The 22,070-nt window shown below is 49.1% G+C and overlaps 1 protein-coding gene across 1 annotated transcript in view; it reads right to left on the bottom strand.

Annotated features, from left to right (window-relative positions):
• Nucleotides 1-11,761: 11,761 nt before the first annotated feature.
• Nucleotides 11,762-22,070, bottom strand: part of LOC137783260 (glutamic acid-rich protein-like) — a 31,775-nt gene continuing 21,466 nt past the window's right edge. The window contains exons 5-8 of the mRNA XM_068573060.1: nucleotides 20,275-20,479; nucleotides 13,522-13,576; nucleotides 12,439-12,569; nucleotides 11,762-11,766 (exon numbers count right to left, since the gene is read on the bottom strand). Of these exons, the coding sequence (XP_068429161.1) occupies nucleotides 11,762-11,766; nucleotides 12,439-12,569; nucleotides 13,522-13,576; nucleotides 20,275-20,479 (396 nt within the window). The remainder of the gene's footprint in view (nucleotides 11,767-12,438; nucleotides 12,570-13,521; nucleotides 13,577-20,274; nucleotides 20,480-22,070) is intronic.

Here is a 22,070-nt window from a genome sequence, read left to right on the forward strand (position 1 = left end):
ATCCGACACACGACACTTAGCACGACGCATTTCTGCGAATTAAAAATATCAGTTCACTCACATCTCAAAAGGAAAATCATATTTCCTCACTTGGTCTGCGAAGGGTTTTGGTTTTATTTGATTAAGTCATTTATGAGTGAGATATTTCTGCTGCTGCCTCAACACAAAGGAGGGAAATGGAATTTAGCTACGAAGCTAAAAAACATTGAAAAGTGCCTTTTTTAAAAAAGATGTGTGTCCTTCAAAAATACATCTCTTGCTTCTGTGAAGAGCTTCACTCTGTAAAAGCTGCCGAAAGTCTCTTCTAGCTGGACAGACTTTCTGCAAAGACGCCGTTTAGTTCTATAAATTACATTTTTCAATGCAAGGAAAGGACCACGTAAAATTCCTCTCGCCTCCGTCTCCGAGAACTCGGGACAAATAATACAAAACTATACCAATAAAACCATCGAATTCTTTGTGAACTCCATGGTATACCGAGTCCGCGGCTGTGTAAAAGATTTGTAAGGAGGGTTGAACTGCAGTTCACCTGCCCGGGAGACGTGAGCGGCGGACCTGTTGTTGGCTCGAGCCGCGCAACAGAGACCCATCTGTTCTGCTCCAATGAATGATCATAAGGCCTGTAGACTGAAGCCTCTAAATATAGACGGGACAAATTAAATTCAAATGACTCAGATGCTTGATGACTGAGGCGGTCAGCGCGCTCGTGCCTTTTTTTTTTCTTCGGCAAACACACACACATGTCCGTCGAGCCCCGGGGAGTCACTTATTCCACTCGAACCCTTAAAAATGTGAGAGGAAGGAGGTCGGGTGGTCGGGTGGATGGGTGGTTGGGTGTGTGTGTGTGTGTGTGTGGGGAGTGGAAGGAAGATGGGTGGAGGGAGGGAAGGGGAGAGGCTAAATCAGTTGGCGGAGGAGAGGAAGCTCTGTCACATCCAGGAGGAAGTGTGAGTCAGTGCTCGTACATTCTTGGGGGCTGATTCAGCGCTGCACAGGAAGTGGGAAACGCTTACTGCTGAGCTTTAACACCAGGAGGGAAAGAACCTCGTCTGGAGCGGTGTAACCGTGAAAAGAGTCCCCCTCCCCGTCCCACTTCAACTCCCGCCTCTTGGCAAACAAAACAACACGCGCACACCTTGTCGCAGGTGTAATCGACTCTTTTTCGGCTGCTTAGAAGCTCAGAGGACCTTCAGGGAAAGCGGAGGCGGCGGCTGGTGGAGCAGACTCGGGTCAGAGAGAACAGAAAGGAGAAGAACGTCCAGCGCTACCGGCAGAGAGGCAGAGAGCTGTCAGAGAGGAGGAGGAGGAGGAGGAGGAGGAGGGCAAAGGGTAGCGCTCTGGTAGCGCTCTTCCTCTTTCCTCGCCCCCCCTCTTACCCCTCCAACACAGAAAATCTCCCCTTCCTTTCTCCCTCTCCCGTCACTTCTCAGATTTCACAGTTGCAGCTATGGCAGCTTAACCCTTTGCTTTCCTGGAAGAGTCAAGCAGCGACATACATCTGAGAGCACTCAGAGGAAGGAGGAAGTGATGACAGTGAGGTCTGGCCCAGAAATAAGTTGACAGACTCCACATATATATATATAAGTATATATATATAGATTTATATAAAAAGTCTGTTATTGGCCTTTTTCTCAACGTTTGTCCCGATTGAGTTTGTATTTTGTGTGCGAGTTTTTTGAGGTCGCGACCTACATTTTTGCCACAGGTCCGGGTCGGTGACATCATGGTGGCCATGTGGGTGGTGGTGGGTGTTAGGAGGATGCCCCCCCCCCTCCCTTCCCCTCCTCCGCCCACTTCTACGCCCACGCACAGTTCGTCCCACCCAGACTCTCATGGTCACTGCCTCGGTCCTCGTGATAAAACACCAGCTTATCACCAGTTTCCATTCAGCGTCTTTGCGCTTATGTAACGTCAAACCCGGGGAGGAAGTGGCGTCCGCTGTGGATGAAGAATGTGCGTGTGTGTGTGTGTGTCTGCTTGTGCGTGTGTGTGTGTGTGGTTGTTTGAGGAAAGGGGAAAACAAAAGACAACGCGTGGAGTGGAACAGGTTTCCACATGAGAGTAAACCCACCAAACATGTACGACAGTGGAAAAGTGTGCTCAGCTGATTAATGCACACACGCACACACACGCACACACACACACACACACACATGCACACACACACACAAACATGCACACACACACGCACACGCCGATCAACCCGTTCCCAAAGTCTCTCACACTTCTTGCGCACACATCGCGCTCACACTGCGTCTCTGTCTCGCACACAACCATGTTGTATTGTACGGGTTGTTGCTAGGAGACAAACTAAATCCAAACCTCTTGAAACAGACTTACTCCTCGTTTCTAAGCCGGTACGTCGCGAGAGAAAAGGGAGAGAGGGGAGAAGGGAGGAAGGGGGTGAGGAAGGGGGCTCAAAAAGAAAAAAAGGCAAGAGAGCAACTCTCCCACGCAGAAACAACAACAATCTTTCACTCTCCTTGGCAGCAACAAGTCCACAGACTCGTCGGGCCGCCGGTTCGATCCCCCCGGCAGCAAAATGGCTGCCCTCGTGCTCCTCTTCCTCTTCTTCGCGCGGCCACTTCAATTGAGAAACATGAGAGAGACAAGCGGCGGCCAAAAAGACTCTTAGCCTTCACATATAGGGGAACGTAATTGTGATGCATTATATTTTGGCCTCGTGGAGCCAGCGGGTGCTCTCCAACCGCCGGCACAAAGGACGGCATTAAATCTGAATATCTGGTTGTAGCCGCAGGGCCGTGCATATGAAGGGATGAAGGGGGGGGGGGGGGGGGGGTTAAAGTCGTTATGTGTGTGTGTGTCTGTGTGTGTTTCTACACACTGCGGCATGGCATTCAGGGAATAATTTAATAGAAAGTTCAATGGAAAACGGAGTAAATGTAATATTGATCTCGGCAGGACAAGCATGAGTAAGGACATTTAGTCCGGAGTATTTTTTGGCACTGAGTCCCCTCCTCACCGCTCCCAGTGACGCTGCCGCAGCCGGACACTGGTGCTGCTGGGAAGGAGGAGTGAGATAACAGAGCAACGCGCTAAGCTGCAGCAACATGGCATCAAAGCAATTTAATCAAGTCAAGTCAGGTCCCTTAATAGGAAAAATATAACATATATAAACTATATTAGGAGTATATATGCATACGTTATACAAAAATGCATTAATATGTCTGTATATTTTGTCTTTGACTAACAATGCAGCATCAACAAGCCCCTCAGATGGAAACATCTTGCATGCACACTGTCTGTCTGCAGCGTATGAATATGATAAAACAACGTGGTCCTACCTGAGGGATCGATTCCTCTGCCTCAATCTCTTCCCTCCTCATCCATGTGTCCCCGTGCAGCTGAGACGTCTCAGGCCTTCGTCCGAGCCGAGCTACCGGCCAGGCATCTCGCTTTCAGAGGACGGCGACTCTTCCGCCGCGCCGACGAGAAACGCGGTTCGAGCAGTAACCTCGCGGCGCCGGCTTTTACGCTACACCCGGTGGAAATTGCTTCCTTCGCTTTAATGGGTTGCAGGTCAAAAAAGATGGAGGATCAGGGCTGTGAAAAAAAAAGAAAACACTTAAAGACTTCTTCCTTTTTTTCCCCTAGAGTGAAGTCTGCCACTGATTGTCAATCACAGTGGCAGTCAGGTGCTTATAATGACATTACCAAGGTGAATGAGGCCTCCACATTCTTTGACACACACACACACACACACACACACACACACACACGCGCACACATAGAACAAATGGTGCAGACAGACACTTCCAACCTCCTGTCATGTGCTCTTCATTTCCATCATGCCATCTCTGCTATTCTCTGCTGGTTCGCTTCGCTCCTCCTCTCGTCCCTGCATCCCTCTCTCTCTCTCTCTCTCTCTCTCTCTCTCTCTCTCTCTCTCTCTCTCTCTCTCTCCCTCCCCCCCTCCACACTGTGAACGACTGAAGCTAAAGTGGGGAGAAATAGAGATCTCACAATTTCGTCCCTGACCCCCGGCCGGTCCTCCAGTCCTTCGTGTCACATGCCGCGGTGCCGTGAGGTCAGCTGCCTGTCTGTCCATCTGTCTGCCGCGACAGGGTTTGTTTTTGGCATGGTCAGGGTTTTTTAACATTTATTTTTTATGCGCATGGGCTTCGGCGGTGTGGAGTCCAGCGCGTGCAGTGTTCAGAACTTGCCGTTCGATCTGAGACAACGAGTCGTTGACGAAACACGGCACAGACGGTAAAGCTCCAAGTGGCAACGCTTTTGATTCAAAATTAGATTTTATTTTTCCGCTTCGCTTGGAACCAAAAGCAGACTCAGCTCAGGTTTACATTTTTTTGTTGTTCTTGAAAGGATTGTACTTGGATGTGAGCACATTCCTCCCTGTACAACATGCTCTGGCAACACTCATGGGCGGATTATGAGACGATGGGCCCCTGGGCACAGACGTGTAAAAGAAAAAAAAAAGGTCCTCAATCCCATCTGCACTGACTAAAAGAAGCAGAAAAACATAAAAAGAAAACACAGGAAGTTGGCTCGCGCTCAGCCGGGCCTGTTCACAGTCATCCAATATCGAATCCAACCGCCGTCAGGCCGTTAAAGCAAATTAGACTTTGAGCGCTAAAGACGGATGAGCGGGATGCCGACACGTTCTTCCTGAATGTGACGAAACATTACGAGATCTTATCGGTGGATTATCGCCGCGCTCGCGTGAGTCGCTGTCGGGTGAGAACATCACAACCGGAGAACGTGCGACCGCAGATGGCGCATAGTCCTGAATCGCGGAGGTACATCGCGGAGCTGTGAACCCGGTTGTGTGTGAAGTGAGACGCTTCCTGTCGGAGCGCGTGTGCACGGCCCCGAACTGCAGGAAACCACAACAATCACACTGAAGCGTCACAGCGAGCTCGCTGATGAAGGTCTGAACGAACGAAGCAACAGTTTGCTTTAAAAAGATACCTGAGGATGTGCATCGTCTTCTTTTTTCTTTTGGGGGCAGGTTGAGTCACTCCACGTGTCGCAAACTTGCATTAAAATATCCTTGCTCCTTCTCATAGTCGTCATCACTCTGTCAAGCTGAGGAAGGATGAAGAAGTTAAGGCTTTTTTTTGACACAATGAGAGAACATTTTCACAGGTTTTTTAGGCTGTTTTTTACTTTGTATTCTTACCTGATCATGTCAATGTGATCTTAAAGTGACTACAAGGACCTTTTTCCCTTCGTGTTGATCTTGGCGGATGGAAGTGGGAGTGTTTCCACGCACCAGAGTTCCTCTTAGAAAACCAGTGATTTTACTGCTGCTGGCTCCGCCGGTCCGCCCGGCTCAGTACCGGTTCTGCTTCTCGGTTCCCTCCGGCGGGCCCAGTAACGCGGTGTCGATGTCGGCTCTGTCTTGGTCCGTCCGTGGCGTTTCGCTCAGAGAGTCTGAGCCAAAGGACTTTCTGATCTTAATTCTGAATCCAACCAGGTGACGCCGATGTCACGCTTTGAAAATACTGAGTCTTTGCGCTGATGGTGCTCCTTACGCCGGTCTTAAAGAGGCATCATATCGTCGCCTTCCTAAAATAATGGCCTGAGTCTTTTTTTCAGGTTTGTCAGAAAACACAAAAAAACTTGACACTGGAAGCTGCCACTAGACACACTGCACAACAGGCATACTGTCATACCGCTCAAACTATGATGTGATTACTAATATTATGTTCGAGGGAGATTTTCATTGATAAAAATGCTAACTAAATTGCTAGCTTAAATGCTACTGCACAACAGGAATAATACTGTAATACCGCTCAAACTGTATCATGATTGCTAAAATTATGCTCGAGGCAGATTTACATTGACAAAAATGCTTGCAAAAATGCTAACGAAATTGCTAGCTTAAATGCTACTGCACAACAGGAATACTGTAATACTGTTAAATGGTAGTATGATTACTAATATTATGTTCGAGGGAGATTTTCATTGACAAAAATGCTAACGAAATCGCTAGCTTAAATGCTACTGCACAACAGGAATACTGTAATACTGTTAAATGGTAGTATGAATACTAATATTATGTTCGAGGGAGATTTTCATGAACAAAAATGCTCGCAAGAATGCTAACTATATTGCTAGCTTGAATGCTACCTTCAAAATACCATCTTGAAAAGCTTGTAAAATTGCCTGCAGTCACGTTGTCTTTTTAAGTCACACTCTGGACATCATACGAGTAATATTATATACTAATCCCATGATCTGTTCAACTGGAGGAGAGTTTCACGAGGAGATGATTCAGGCAAGACAATCATTTTGGTCCGAAAACGACTTCGGCCATTATTTTTGGGAGGGTGACTGTACCAGTGAAAAGTTCCTCAATGACGCGTAAACGATGTTTTTTTTTTCACTCTGGAAGAGGAGTTTTGCTTCCACCGCCAGCCCTCGATGAGCAATCTCAGTAGCGTCCATTTCTTGAAGAGCATTGTCCAAGAAGAAGAGGCGGTTCGGGTCGGGCTGTTCACGCCAGACTCTGTGGTCGGCCGAGGAGCTCCTCTGCCTGGTGAGTCACCCGGTCTGGTCTGAGATGAGATGACGGGATGGTTGGTAAACGGGCTGCGATTTGCCTTTTACCAATTTCTGGCGGTCGCGTCGCGCCGCTGTAATTACCGGCCTCTCTGGTTTGTGATCTGGGCTCTCGTCCTCACAGAGAGGTTTTAGTCACCGGCTTCCACTTTAGCTTTTTACGTAACGTTCGTGATTCAGCGTGCGTCACCGAATGAAACACGCGGACGTGGTCAGCCATGTTTGTTTACCTCCAATTCTTTTCTTTTTTTTGCTGAGTCATCAGCTGTGATGTGTGTGTGAAATAAGTGGATCAGAATGGGTTCTCTATAGTTTTTGCTTAGTCTAAAGGATTGAAAAAGAAATTAAATACAAACCTGAATGCATTTTTAATTGAATATTTACACGTTTCTTTATCTCCCAGCCCTTCATCTCCTTTAACCTGTTCAGCACCGCCCGTTTCGCCTCTCATTTTCCATTTTTGAACCAAAAAGCATATATTTTTTGACAGAATATGTTTCCTAACATGCCAATGCTTTCATGGGTTGTGTTTATTGTTGCAGATAGCGATGCTTTAGATCTTAATCTTTCCAAAAAAGGTGCACTCATTGTTATGATCAAAACTATATTTCCAAAAAGTTTTTTTTTTTTGCAGATATACATTTTTTCCCCAAGACTTTGCTGAACAAATACATACAACAAACACAAGTATTGGACTTCCTTTGGGGTTCCTTTGACGACTCAAACACATGGGAATAAAGTTTTTCAACTGGTTAAGCCTCCTTGTTTTCCTCTAAGTCTCTTTTAGCTTTCCTCATTTAGTTTCCGAGGTTACACTCACAGAAAACTACCGACCATGAGACAGGATCATATATCGGGCATCGGCCTTAAATAGTCCGTCATTGTTTTCACTGTTGTCATCGTACAGGTGCTGCATTTGTACTTCAGAGCATTAATAAAGCAGCAAACAGCCATTTCTAATGGAAACACATCGCGCTATTAGTGCATGTGGGGCCCGAATTTAAAATGTAGCACCTCTTAAAGTATTTTTTGGCAGATATGTATGCCTTTAATGGCAGTAGAGAGATCCCAGATGGTACGATGAGCGAGGCGTCGAGGGTCTCCGTCAGTATTCACTCCTCGTCCACTTGTATATTTTACTCAAGGATGTTTTTTGGGGGAGGTTGTGGATTATATTTGTAACGTTATTTTACGGATCCTGAGTTTATAAAGCATTTCCTGCATTTTCCTGATATGAATCACAGGGGTGACACATTCATTTAGTATATATTACAGTGTAGAAGATGGAAAAGAGGAGTTTTAAAGCTCCACACGGAGCATTAACACTCTTCTGCTTCTCATGCATGCGTTCAATAAAAACATGTTAATGCAGTAATGGAATTAATATGTCCTCTAATACTGTAAAGTCTACAAAAACATCCCAACTCCTCCTCGTAGACGTGGTCTCTCCTCAGACGATGGAATCGGACTCGTTACTTCCTGCGGTGATCAGAGAGGGCCGCAGCGTTAAAAGGAGCCAGGTATTTAATCACCGACAGCGCAAGCCAGTCTGTTTGTTCATCCTTTCACCTCGCTTATCCTCACACAAAGAGAGACTCCGTGGCATCGGGAGCGTTCCTGCAATAAGTAGACATTTCAAAAAGGAAAAAGCGACCTGGAGCACAACGAGAAATGTGACTCGCGGACCTTCGAGGGTCGCCACGCCAACTCGGTGCCCGGCCGGCGCTTTTCCCGGAGATGTGAGGGGTCGTGAGTTCATCCCACCTGAGAACAACTCAACGCAAATGACCATTTTTCTCTCTCTCCGTCTGCTCCTCCACCCGCCTCCACATCATAAAGCTGCAATCTGTCTGGATGACGCGGAAGAAAATGTACTTTCCGATCTCTCATGCAGCGTTTCCTTTCAGCTCTTAGCACCGAAGGTGTTTAATCAGTTGGATTCTTTTATTTCCTTTTTTTTTTTTTCCAAACCGTTACTTAACCAGGAATGCTCTTAAGATGAATTATCTCTTCTGCAAGAGATGTGACACAACAATACTCGTCACTCGGTTATGACGAGCACAAATGCGTGCGACGGAAACGGGACCTGAGAGACACGAGAGCTATTAAAGTCCTCATCGAAAGAGAAGAAGTATCACTGAGCCGAGAGACAACCCGAGGATGATATTCTGTATAACCAGTTATAATTTATGAGCTTTTTTAACCCTCTGAGTAGACATGAGACCAGTGTTATAACTCCTGATGTCGCTCGAGGGCTTTGTCCCTTTTTTTTTCTCCGGTTATGAAACCACAAACAGAGAATGGCCCAAAATGTAAATACATGCTTACAGTAAAAAACTAAAAACATCCTGATTAGAGAGAAACTTTTCCTCCAAGCTCACGACTGGGGGCTCATCGCATGTTAGCTGCGTGTCCGTAGCAAACAGGGGGGAGGAGGGAGGGAGGCTGATGACATCACTGATGACATCACTGACGACAGCACTGTGACCTTCTGTACCCTTGAAAGCCTGTACGTGTGTGATAAAGATGGAGGAAGACAGATGGCTCCATCTCTACTTTTTTTTTTCCCACATTTTTTTTAAAACTTTCATCATCGTCATTTTTTCTCAGCGCTTCTTGTTGTTTTGCACTCTGACTGGAGCGCGCAGTCCTCACACCGCCGCGCGTCACCGCCGAGCTTATCACAGCAACAATAAACCACCCACACACACACACACACACACACACCCCTCACATTAACGAACCATTAGGGATTTTTCTTCGCATTGTCGGGATTCTCAAAGCGGGTCTCGATGGCGGGACGCAGACATGACCGAGTACTGATCACCGGATTGATTCAGCGACGACAACAAATCCATTGTGTGATCACAAGTTCATGAGGTCATACCTGCAAGATCTCCAAGCTGCTCGCTCAAGTTATGTTAAAGTATGCCATCTTGAAACATTACTTCACAACGAGCGTGGCAGAAATATATCCCATCACTGTTGAAATCAAGTCTTTTGTCGAACCAAAAGTGGTTGTGCGGCTCGTGTTTCTACCGTTGCAAACCTGACATGGACCTACTGCACATGGACGCTCATGAAAGGGGATTGTTCCCCCCGTGTAGTCAAACAGAGAGGATACTAATAATAATATAAGGTTTAGTACATGGTCGTATTTCAGAGTCAACCGACGATGCCCACGTGAAGCTGCAGCTTTGGATGTTTGTTCAGTGTTTTTTTCTCATAAATGATGACACTTTCTGTGCCTCCTCTCATCAATTAAGCACCGGATTGTGTATTTAAAAGCCCGCGTCGCTGTATCGAGGATCCTAACGACGTTCGAGAGGCTTTTGCTTTCACTTTTGTGGGGAAAACAATTTGCAGCGAGCGCCATCTTGTCGTCTGTGAAGCTTGTGTTCGACGGGCCGGCTGTCGCGAGGGAGAAGGTTTCTCTGTGCAGACTCGTGACGCTTTTCCACCTGCAGAGCCAGAGAGACGCCGCCGGCTCCCTGCTCAAGAAACAGAAGTCCTTCATCTTCTGGTGAAGAGCCACGTCTCCTTTTTCTTGCTTTTTTCAGTTTCCCGTATTGCATTCATGTCGACAGAGCCGCTGCTCTCTCCTGGGTCACATGTTTAAGAAGACGGTTATTGAATTCAGACCTTTTGTTTTTATCAAACAACGAGATTCATCCAACAAACCTGCACTGCAACTTTTTTTTTTTTTTTAATTTGGGGGGATTTTTGACTGTTTTTTTGAATGTTTTAATGAATTTTCTTTTTTTTTCCTCTCTTTTTTTAATTTATATTTTATTAGTCTTCAAAATCTCTCATACATATATTTCATTCTTTCAGATTCTATGTTTGTGGCAAACAGTATACTTATTTTCTTACTATTCAAGTACAGAAATACGGAGGAAGAGAAGTAAAAGAAAAACAAATAAACAAATATCGATAAAGAAACAAAAACAATACCACAGTTCAATGAATTTTCTTGATTGTTTTTTAATCTTGATTTCTTCCGCATAATGTTTTGGTGCTTTTAATAGTTTTATGTGAAGCGCTTTGGATCGCCTTGTTGGTGAAATAAACCTCAGACATGTCCAGAAGGAAAAGTGAATTCAAAATGTAAAAATGAATGAAATGAAACAGGATTTGTGCTTGAAGAGTGCTTTGCTTTAGAGCTCACGCGAGGGTCATGAGAGATTAGCTGATACCAAGGTCGCTGTTTCTCTCCAGATGGTCTATTAGTTGTTTATTAATTGCGTTGGTTACATCTTTATAACTTAAACCCGGTCAGCCGTCCATCTCTGGAAGGAAAGAGGGAGACGGACTCTTCAGCTGCAGCTTCGTCTCGTCAGGAGAAACGTTTTCTTGAAATGTTGTCACGCTGCACAACTTAGCTGCACAATCAATAACTCAAAAACTTTTTCTAATGAGTTGCTTTTAAGTGACGTCGTCCTTTTAGGATCTATTACGCAGTTCCCCTGTTTCTGTTTGTATCGTTTCTCTCTCTTTTTTTGGTTATGGGATTGGATTTGTTGTGTTATTGCCTTCATGGTATGGTCCTTTTTGTTTAAGTTATGTATGAGGATGCTTTGTTTTTAAGTGTGCTGCATCAATAAAGTTATTATTATGATTATAAACACAACATAACCCCCTTTGGAGAACGTATAGGACCCATGTGAACATGGACACGCTCCCTTTTGACCGCCTGGAGTCCCGCTGTGTGTGTGTGTGTGTGTGTGACTGTCATAATAATCAGACAATAATCAGGCAGAGACACTAAATTACAGTTTATTTGCATCTTTTCCTCCAAAATCCGCAGTAAAAACAAAAACAACGCAGGTGTAAAAGTTGCCTTTGTGTAAGTTTTCACAGGCGCAGGCGAGGTCGGGACGAACAACGTCTCCTTAAAGCATCGCTGGTGTGTGTGTGTGAAGTTTTTGGTATAGTCCCAGGTGTGTGTGTGTGTGTGTGTGTGTGTGTGTGTGTTGGCTGAAGGGAGACAGTGCTGTCCCACTAATAAGCAGCGCGTCTGACAGCAGTCTGACAACCGCCTGACAGACAACCAGCCGGCTTTGTGCTGAGCTACTAGAATATTCCTGGCATCTCTTGCTCGGGGTTAACTCCTGGGACGCCGGAGCAACACTGAAGCAATTTAGATTCCAGATTCTGCTGAGATTTTTATTTTATATTTTGTTTCCCCCCCCACCTCCATCCCTCCATCCCTCCCTCAGTCTGACAAATGACAGCACGCATCATTCAGGAGCAATAATGAGAAATATTTCCTTTTTTATTGAATTGTCAGGGTCAGGGGCATTTCAAAAGGAACATTAACAGAATATATGAATACTTACCTGAGGGTTGTATGAATGCTGCTTATGTTACTAGCCAGAAACCCAGCAGACAATGTAGCTGTACAATTGAACCACACAGAAATCTACATTGTATGCCAGGTTCAGGACGGAGCAAAGGCACCTCGCTTCACTCCAACCGAGCATCAAGGGAGAAACGCGAGAATCATCCTTTCCTTTCAAACTTTGATTGCTTCTTACCGAGGACGAGAGAGGAAGAGAGCGACAGAGAGAGACTCAAAGAATGGCGGAAGAAGAGGAAGAAGGAGTGACAAAAAAAAAACAACAACACAAAAAAGCCTTGACAAGGGCCCCTTGTGGAGCTGTGACACAGAGAGCATCCTGTCTGTGGGGTCACAGGATGGAGACCCCTCCCCCCCACCCCCCTCCGTCCCCACACCCCTCTTCGACCTCTCAGCCAATCAGAGGATTGGAATGCGCCGCCAGCCAATGGGAGCGGACGGACCGGGCAAACCGCGAGAAGTAGGCCCGAGCCGTCGGAGACCCAGTAGCCAGATGTAGCTGCTGATTGCTACACAGGATCTACACTGCCTACTGAGCAACCGGCGGCGGCCACAGAGGCATGAAGGCCGTGAAGGGCCATGAAGGCCGCCACTCCACCCCCCCGGTCCGCTCTCGCCTCGCCGTCGGAAGTCGCCGCACTTCCATCGCGGCAGCAGAGTCCGTCTGAGGAGAGCGAGAGAGAGAGAGAGAGAGAGAGAGAGAGAGAACAAATAGCCCCATTATTAAACACATCCAGAGGTCAGAAGAGAGGAAGGCAGCGCGAGGCGAGCGAAAAGGGCAAAGAAAATGACGAGGAAGAGGAGGAGAGGATGACGGCCGACGGACAAAGAGAAGGAGGAGGAGAAGTGTTGGCGGTGGCGGCGAGCGCATTGGGAAGGAGATCAAGGAGAAGGAGGAGGGAGGGGGGGGGAGATGGAGCCCGAGGGAGGGAAAGGGGGGAAAGGATATGGGAGATTATCTGCTGACGAACATCTCCGAGCGTTATCGCTCGCGGATTCCTGTCATTCTTTCCCTTTTGACCCTGAGGCGCGACGGGGAAGCGGCCGCCGCCGTCGCCGCCGCCCTCCCCTCACCCCCCTCCCCACGATTAGCCGGTCGCATAATGGGAGCACTGACCCGATGCTAATGAATGACGGCCCGTACAGGTGACTGCAGCAGCAGCAGCAGGGAGGAGGAGGAGGAGGAAGGACAGAGGACAGAGGACAGAGGAGAGAGGACACAGCGCTCCTCTCTGCCTCTGCATACCTGAGGCCTCATGACCATATTGATCAAACATCGTGCGACCAGCTGATGGTCACTTGACTCCAATTTGTTTTTATTAAGGGAAATGTTCTCTCCCTCCTCCCTCCTCCCTCCCCCCTCCTCCCTCCCCCCTTCCTCGCCACACACATTCTCGCTGTCCTCTCCGTGTTTGTCTCTTCCTCCGTCTCGCTTTTCCTCTCTTTCTACACGCCAACTTTGAGTTGTGTCCTCCTCTGAGTGACTGATTCTGCTGCGGCTTTAAACCTCTTTAAACGCTCCTCGATAAAGGGCGGCGGCCTCTGTTCTCCGAGAGAGACATCGATGTGGGTGACATGGGTGAGTGTCTTTGAAGCTGTGAGCGATGCTTCCTCACCTCTCCTCGCACCGGCTCTGGGGAACAACATGGCGGTGCAGAATCGGGCGCCAACCTAAAAAAAACACAGATGAAATACTTGAGTTCAATGAACAGATGAACAGGACGACAAATTGAATTCACAGGAAGTCGCTTTGCAAAAAAAAAAAGAGGAGCTGTATTTTAAAGCCCTTTGAGGTACGCGTGTGATCTCGACAGGTCCAGACCGGAGAGCTGGAGTAAGCTCACAGAGAGAGAGGGAGAGAGAGAGAGAGAGAGAGAGAGAGAGAGAGAGAGAGAGAGAGAGAGAGAGAGAGAGAGAGAGAGAGAGATAAGGTGATAACGTCCTCTGTGTCTTATCTCTGTCTTCTCTTTCTTTTCTCTCCATGCTTTGGTGATGCTGCCACCGCCGCTGGGCAGAGCGGTCGAAACGGACGCAAAGCAATCTGCGTGTTCTCCCCGGTGAAAGTGAGGCCCGCGGCTCTGTGAGACGCTGGTGCGTGAAAGCAGGACGAGGTCGGACGAGGTCGGACGAGGTCGGACGAGGTCGGACGAGGTCGGACGCGGGAAGTGAAAAAAAGAAGAAAAAAGCCGCTCGCGGCAGAATGAGCGGAGCAGAGACGTGTGGTGTGCAGGTCGAGGCGCCGCGATGGCCGCGTTCGCCGCGTTCGCCGTGCTTTTCAGGCGGTGGGATCGTGTTTTCCCGGCACGCCACACCGGAGGCCTTTTTCACTTTGAACCTATCGGAGGCCCCCGGGGGGTCCAACGTTACAGCAACGTCCTGCAGCGCCCGATCACAGGGAGTCTTTACTGCAGCGGACCAGAGGTTAAGGAAGGGGTGAGAGTGCGAGGATGCCTGAGGACGGGTGAGCCGGTGTGTGTGTGTGTGTGTGTGTGTGTGTGTGTGTGTGGGGGGGGGGGGGTGAGGCCAGGCGTGCCATTCCATTCCTGCCTGCACTGGGCTCGTCTATTCCTAGAGTGTGGTGGATGGCAGTTGATGTGGGTTTCCTTCTTAGCTGACTGGGCCTGACCACATCCACATCCACATTCTCACACACTCACACACACACACACACACACACACACACACACACAAAACACATTCACAAAGTGACAACTGTGGACGCGCATGCAGCTTATACAACCCGACTTCTACACACAGACTTGCACATGCGTACATGCATACATTTGCACACACACACACAGACATGCACGCACACACACACACACACACAAACACACACAAACACACGCTGAGGGGAGCAAAGAGGAACTGAATCATTACCCTGACTTAGCCTCAAAGTAGGTGGTGACCACTGTACAAGTGTGTGTGTGTGTGTGTGTGTGTGTGTGTGAGAGAGTGTGTGTGTGAAAAGTTGCACTTTTGCAGTACGCGACATTGGTTCATTGGTTGTGTGCGTGTGCTGTTTGTTGCTCAAGTATGTGTGGGCATGTGTGTGTGGGTGGGTGTGTAGGATGTGTGAGCTGGGTGTGGATACATTCCCTCTGTGTGTGTGTGTGTGTGTGTGTGTGTGTGTGTGTGCCTCGCTCCATATTTAAAGACCCCTATACGGTTCCAGCTCAAAACGTGTGATCTACAGCCGCTCGTCAAGAGACAAATCTGTAACTGCACCAGTCAGCGCTCGTTTGGAATAACAGAGCGAACACATTTCCCGATTAACACATTTAAATATTCATCCGAATCATTTCAGAAATCACAAAATCGGACCCCGTTCTCGTTTCCCCTCTCCATCCTCCGAGCCGTGGCCATCGCCGAAGAGGACCTCGTCACCGAGGGTCGTGAACATCGTCGCATCGACGACATCGTTTTCGCTCACACTAAATGCCGTATTCCAGCCCGTCCACACAGTTCATCAGACTTTGCAGCGGCTCGCCGCCAATTAAGCCGTCCCACGAGGCCGGCGGCCAATCAGATATCGGTTCCTCGGCTCTTCCCTTTCTCCCCCCTCCTCCCCCGCCCTCCCGGGTTTCCCGTCTGACCCCGGGCCCGATGAGCCTGATTGGTTGCGATGTGGGAGTGAAAGCGTGGACGCCAATAGCTCCGATTCTGCGGAGACGGAGGTTATGGGAGCTCCGTCTTCTCTGCCACCTCTGTTCGCTCTCCAAAAGTCCTTCCCCTGTCCCAGAATATTCCCCTCGCTCTCCAACCCGGCTCTCGCCGCCAGAACGACTGCTGAAGTCACTTTCTACCCCCCCCCCCCCCCCGCCCCTCTCCCTCTCCCTTTCTATCCTTATTATAAGGACGGAGGAGATGAAACAGAGTGTGCATGTAAAGCGATCCCAAACGGTTCCTTTGGGTGCTGCGAGGTAGCTGTCACTCCAAGGTGAGGACTGGACCCAGGCCTACAGAGCGGAGGGCCAGAAAAACGCTTCTCCAGAGGGTGGAGAGAGGAGGGGGGGGGGGGGGGGACCCGGCTCCAGGCTCAGGCCCCCGGGCTGAGAGAGAGGGGGAGAGAGAGAGAGAAAAAGAGAGAGAGAGAGAGAGAGAGGGGTGTCTGCAGGCTCTTCCAGGGGGCTGGACTGATGGGAAAGAGCTGGCAAGGTGACCAAGGAAAGCGAACTCCCTCCTCAAGCTGCTTTATGAAGGCCTGGCAAATGTGCAGAGAGAGCAAAGAAAGCAGGCGGCAGGAGAAGAAAAAAAGGGTGGTGGTGGGGGGAGAATATATATATATATATATTATATATATATATATAGTAAGAAGAGGGATAGAAGGTTGAAAAGTGTCCCATCCTCCGATGTCAGCGCGAAGGCAGTCCTGTATCCGCCCCCTCCGGCCCCGTCGGTCGGGGTCACGGGGTTTAAGGAGAACCAGCGCTGCACCCTGGCAAACACCAAACACCAAACACTAAACACCAAAAACACCAAACACCAAGCACCAAACGCCGCCGTAAATCTGCTTCATTAGCCCCTCCACCACGCGTAAAACACGAGGCAACGTCGAGGGCGTAACGCCACAATGTCGGAGAGCAGCGCTGATACCTGAACTGCCTCCGCCCCAAATGCTAACACGCTCACCGAGACTCAAGGAAGACCAGTTTAGAAAGTTTCAACAATGTGGAACTGTCACACCCCCTTATCTTTTGATCGAGAGCGTGATTCCTGGTTCAATAATCCCACTGATCCACAGTCAGTTCACAGGGATTTTGAACTTCCCTGCGCGGCCGCGGCTCCTCGTCGACGTCCTCCCGCTCGCGGCCACTTTGAATAACCAGCCCGGCTGAGTCATTGTGTTAACTGATTACCTTTTGGAAAACAAAAGGAACACCTTTGAAAAAAAAAAAAAAAACTGAAAAAAAACTGCGCGCTCGGCCCGGGCCTTGCCCATTGATCCTGCTTTTCCATGACGTGCATCCGTCTCCGCGGCCTCTTCCTCGCACACATACTGCCACTTATTGGAATTCAGAGTGGGGCCCAGGTAGGGGGGGAAGCTCTGCCCATATATGAGCAGGGGAGGAAACGGACCAGGTGTGTGTGGTTAGCACGCCGTTGGAACCAGCGTTCTTGAGTACACACACACACACACACACACAGGAGCGCGCACGAGGCTAACGCACGAGGCTTCATCCGCCTGAAACGAACTGCGCCTCGGCTCCGGCTGAAGCTCCGAGCTCGCGCGAGCGGCGACGGGACTCGCGAGAGCGGCCCGTCGCCGCGTAAACAAAAGACGAGTCATGCGACAAAGGAAGAGAAAAGAGAAGAGGGAAAAAAAAAGGAAAGTGGGGAAAAGAGAAGAAGGAATGAGTCGAGCGAGAGCTGAAGATCGCTCCTGCGCCGGTTTCAGTTGCATGACTGCGTCGCTGTCTGAATCACTGTGTCACAATGTCTTTCCTCCTGACAGCAGAGTGTGTGTGAGTGAGTGTGTGTGTGTGTGTGTGTTTCTATTACAGCAAAGAATGTGCTGCACACTAAACCGTGGAGCACCTGTGACTTAATAGCTTAACTCCCTTCGGCCTTTCCCAGCTCACTGAATCATCACCTGTCATGATGCAGGGATGCACGCCGTGACTCAGCGGGACCTGATTGGCGGAGTGGACGTCTGACGCCGACACGCCGCTCGTCCTCCACGCTACGACACCTCAAGTCACCTGTTTCACACGGAGGACTAAAGAAAGAACCGGCACTTCACATCTGAAGACTCTTTCAACGTCAAGCAGTGGCTGCTCGCGTGACCTTTTGGCTGCAAGCTAATCACAATTAGCTGGTTCGGCTTTTTGGAAACTGCGAGAAAATACGTAATTTTTCTAATTTTTGAACTAAACGACACAGTTTTTTGACTGAAACTCTTTCCTACCAGACCAACACTTTGTTTTATTGTGATTTTTGTTGCATGTTCTGATTCTTTAGGTCCTAATCTTTCCATAAAGATGTCTTATTGACCGCTGCAGGAGGCATTTTTAGGGCATCTGGCTCATATCATGCTGGATGTTCATACTGCCGATCAACATATATTTTAAAAGTGATTTTTTTTTTGCGAATATACATTTTTTTCCCAAGACTTTGCTGAACAAATACACACAATCAACACAAGTATTGGAATTAATTTGGGGTTTTCTACGACGACTCAAACACAGGGGAAAAAGGAGGTCTGGAGCCAATATTGGTTCCACAGTTTTCAACGTGTTAATCACCTTTTATTGTGATTTGTATGAAACGTCTGCAGCTTGAATCTGTTCTAAACGTACAGCAGGGAACGCCTCAGTAAAAGGAAGTTCATATAATTGAACTCCTCTCGCTAATTGCCATCCACTCAGTCACCCATCCAGGTTGCAGTCTGCAAGAATGACCCCCCAAACATTGTTAGCAGCATCTGACTTCTCATAGATGAGCGCTACTACACTCCTGGTCCCCCGATGCAACTCTTTCATCACGATCAAACAGTAATTGTGGCTTCTCACAAATGGTTTTATTTGACCCAGAAGCCCCGCTCCGCCGCTTCCTTGCCAAGTAGGACAGGGCAGGGTTCATTCACTCGGCGGGGCGATAGGGCAGAGGGCAGATTCCATGCTAATCTCGCGCCAGGGAATTTAATCTCCCTCATCTCGAGATACCTGCGATGCATCTCGCCGCCAATCTCCACCTCGCTATCACGTACTCCTGCCGGAAACGCTGCCTTGATAAGAGCCGATAGATCCTCCAACGACGACGGGTTTAGGGCTGGCTCCTTATCACCACTCCTCACACACACACACACACACACACACACACACACACATTTCCTGGTGCCATAAACTGCCAGTTAAGTGGCGCTGGAGTCGGAGCAGTAAAGGAGCTGCAGTAATCTTTGGTGGAGCTGAAGGAGCGGCTGTCACCGCGAGTAAAACAAAGAGCATGCGTGCACACCGCGTGGCTTCAGGCTGCCGGTGGGAATGTGCTCTCGTGACCACACACACACACACACACACACGCACACACGCACAGACACACACGGCCCTGCCGTCCTGCGTGTTTTCCGGCAGTGAGAGCTGGCGAATTCCTTCAAAGAAGTAGCTTCTCAACATCGAGACGGGATCCACGGATCCACAGTTATCGCTGTGTTTGAAGTAATTGTTTTTTTTGTGTGTGTGTGTGTGTGTGTGTGTGTGTGTGTGTGTGTGTGTGTGTGTGCAGGAGAAATCGGTCGCTGGAGTCGGCCGCAGAGTGATTCAGCGTTGCAAGTTGGAAACTCGCCCGGCCATCACAGGACAAGTGAGTAAGAGCAATGGTAGTTGGAGAGAAGATCGCCTTAGTCAGAGAGAGTGGGAGATCATTTGAAGAACAACAGCTGGGCAGAGAGCCACGAAGACACACACACACACACACACACACACACACACACTCACTCACAAAACACAAACACACACCCCACTGTTCAGCTTGTGACTAAGCCCGCTTAGACAAACACATGTAACCCAGAACCACGAGCACTGATTCACACAATCTCTCAAACACTCTCTCTCAGTGTTTCTCTCTCACACACACACACACACACACACACACACACACACACACACACACACACACACACACACCAGGAGAGACAGCGGCGACAGCGGCGACCGGAATGAATCCAAACATCAAAATCGTCACTGACTCCCTCGCGGCCAATCACATCAGCCGGCTGCCATGTCCATTCATAAAGAAGCCGCACGGCACTGTCCGGGTTGCGCCCCGCCACACACACACACACACACACACACACACACACCAATACGCTCGGTTCATTCATGCCCTCTGCTGCCGAGCAGAAGGAGTGGACTGAGCTATCCGTGTCACATGGAAGAAGGGGCAGCGTGACTGAAGCAGAGAAAAAGAGGAAGTGGAGCCTCTGTATGAAGCACCAACAAAAAAAAAAAAAAAAGAAAAAGAAAAAGAGAAGCCCATTAACCACAAAAGCCTATTTTTACAGCGCTGACAGTAGTACAGCCCCACATTGTATAGCTCCCATCTAATCCCGGCAGTCGCACCCGTACGTAAGCCAGACAAGTCGACTGTAACAGCCAATCAGCTCGTCCGTAACGCCATGCAGACTACACACTTTGACTCCCGGCTGCCGGCCGGCCGATCGCTCCGCCCCCCCCCCCCCCCCCACCCGCTCCATTAGAGGAAAACGCCGGGCCCTGAGGTCCCCGTGTGCCATGCTCAGCCTCATTCAGGATCTGGGAGCAGTTTCTCAACCTCTAACGTGTAACATATGATCTCCATCAGCGAGCAGCAGCTCCGCTTTCTGGGAGTATTTTTCCCCCTTTCTTGCTTTTTTTTCTCTTTTCACTTACCCGTCTGGGTGAGAGTAGTGTTTCCTCTTGGCGGCGGCGTCCAGCTTGGAATGAGGGAACACCCCCCCCCCCCTCTACACACACACACACACACAGACAACACACACACACCTCCTCCGTTTCTTCCTCTGTTGTGTCTTTCTTTTCGTTTGTCCTCCAGTGTCCTCTGCTTCAAAGAGAAATCCCGGCTTCCCCTCCACGTTAACTTTGCTCGGTCCAACAGAAACAGAGAGAGAGAGAGAGAGAGAGAGAGCGAGTGCGAGAGAGAGACTATTGGGTAACAGCTTCTCACCCACGTCACTGTCCAAGGCTGTGAGGACAAGTCACCCAAAAGTTGCCGGAGCTCAACTCAACTAAAAAGATCTCAACCTTACATGTCTCCTCATCTCTCTTCTGTTTTTTTTTGTTTTTTTTCTCCTCCTCCCGTTGCATTCTTCTGAGTGTAATCAGTAACAGGCTTAAAGTGACAGCAGCAGCCCTACATAGCCGGCTCTCACACACACACACACGTTGTCTCACACACACACACACACACACACAGAAAGTGTGTGAGGCTCCCTCTGGGCTAAAGGTGCTTTCCCAGAGCTCCGGAGACACTACAGCCGTTAAACTCCCTACAAGCCTCGCCGAAGTTGCGCTATCACATGTTTTCAACAGCAGTCTCCCTCTCTCTCTCTCTCTCTCTCTCCTCCCTCTCTCTCTCTCTCTCTCGCCCCGCTCCGGCTCTCTTTCCCTTCAGCCGCCGACTGACACTGACGGACATCCCCTCTCTCACACACACTCAGGAACCGCCGCCGCGCTCTCTTATAGCGTGGCTGCTAAAGAGGGGGGCCGAGCCTATCGCGGCGAGGGCCGTGTCCTGTTACACAGCGCTCAATTGAGGTTAGAGAGAGGACATCCATTCAGAAAAAAGAGAGGAGGGAAGAGGGAGGAGGAACAAAAAAAGTAAGGGCAGTCTCTCTCGCTCTCTCTCTCTCGCTCTGTATGTGTGTGTGTGAGTGTGTGTGTGTGTGTGTGTGTGCCTGGGGTCTTCAAAAGCAGGAAACTCCCCTACCAGAGAGCCGGGGCGTCCGTAAGAAAAAAAGGGACCCGTCTCTAAATAAGGGGAAGGGAGGCAGGGCCCCACCGCCACACACACACGCGCGCACACACACACACACACACACACACACACGAACACACACACACACACACGCGAACACACACACACAGCGGCCACAGTAGAGGGGTCTTTATGACTTCCAGTCTCACTAGCAGCACTTCACTCTCCACCCACACCCACACACACACACACACACACACACACACACACACACACACACACACACACACACACACACACACACACACACATAAACAAATGCTTCCAGTGCATCGTGTCTCAGATGCTCAATAGATTATAATATGACTTTTTATCTTGCGGAAAAAAAAAGAAGAAGAAGAAGAAGAAATAAAATAAATTTGAAACACTTCTGGTGGCATTTTGTGACCGCAGAGAGAAAGTACCCGAGTTTACAGCGCGGCCAATAAACAAGCGAGGGACCCCGTGGCGGCCACAACTATCTACTAAAAAAGAAAGTACCCTCCCCCAAAAAAAACCTCGCCACTGAAAGCGGCAGGGGGCATCGTCACCCGTTGACCTCTAACTTTGAGCTCCCGACCTCTAACCGTGACCTCGCGCTGCCCTCTCCACGCTGTTCTCACCGACATCCTGCACCTACACCCTTCTGTCCTCTGCCACGCCACGCCATGCCAACCACACCTATCAACGGTCCCGTCCTGCCCCACCCTGTCCC

The sequence above is a fragment of the Clinocottus analis genome, unplaced genomic scaffold (assembly GCF_023055335.1).
Source record: "Clinocottus analis isolate CAN_PGR_092001 unplaced genomic scaffold, fCliAna1.0.p SCAF_12, whole genome shotgun sequence".
Classification (NCBI taxonomy): Eukaryota; Metazoa; Chordata; class Actinopteri; order Perciformes; family Cottidae; genus Clinocottus; species Clinocottus analis.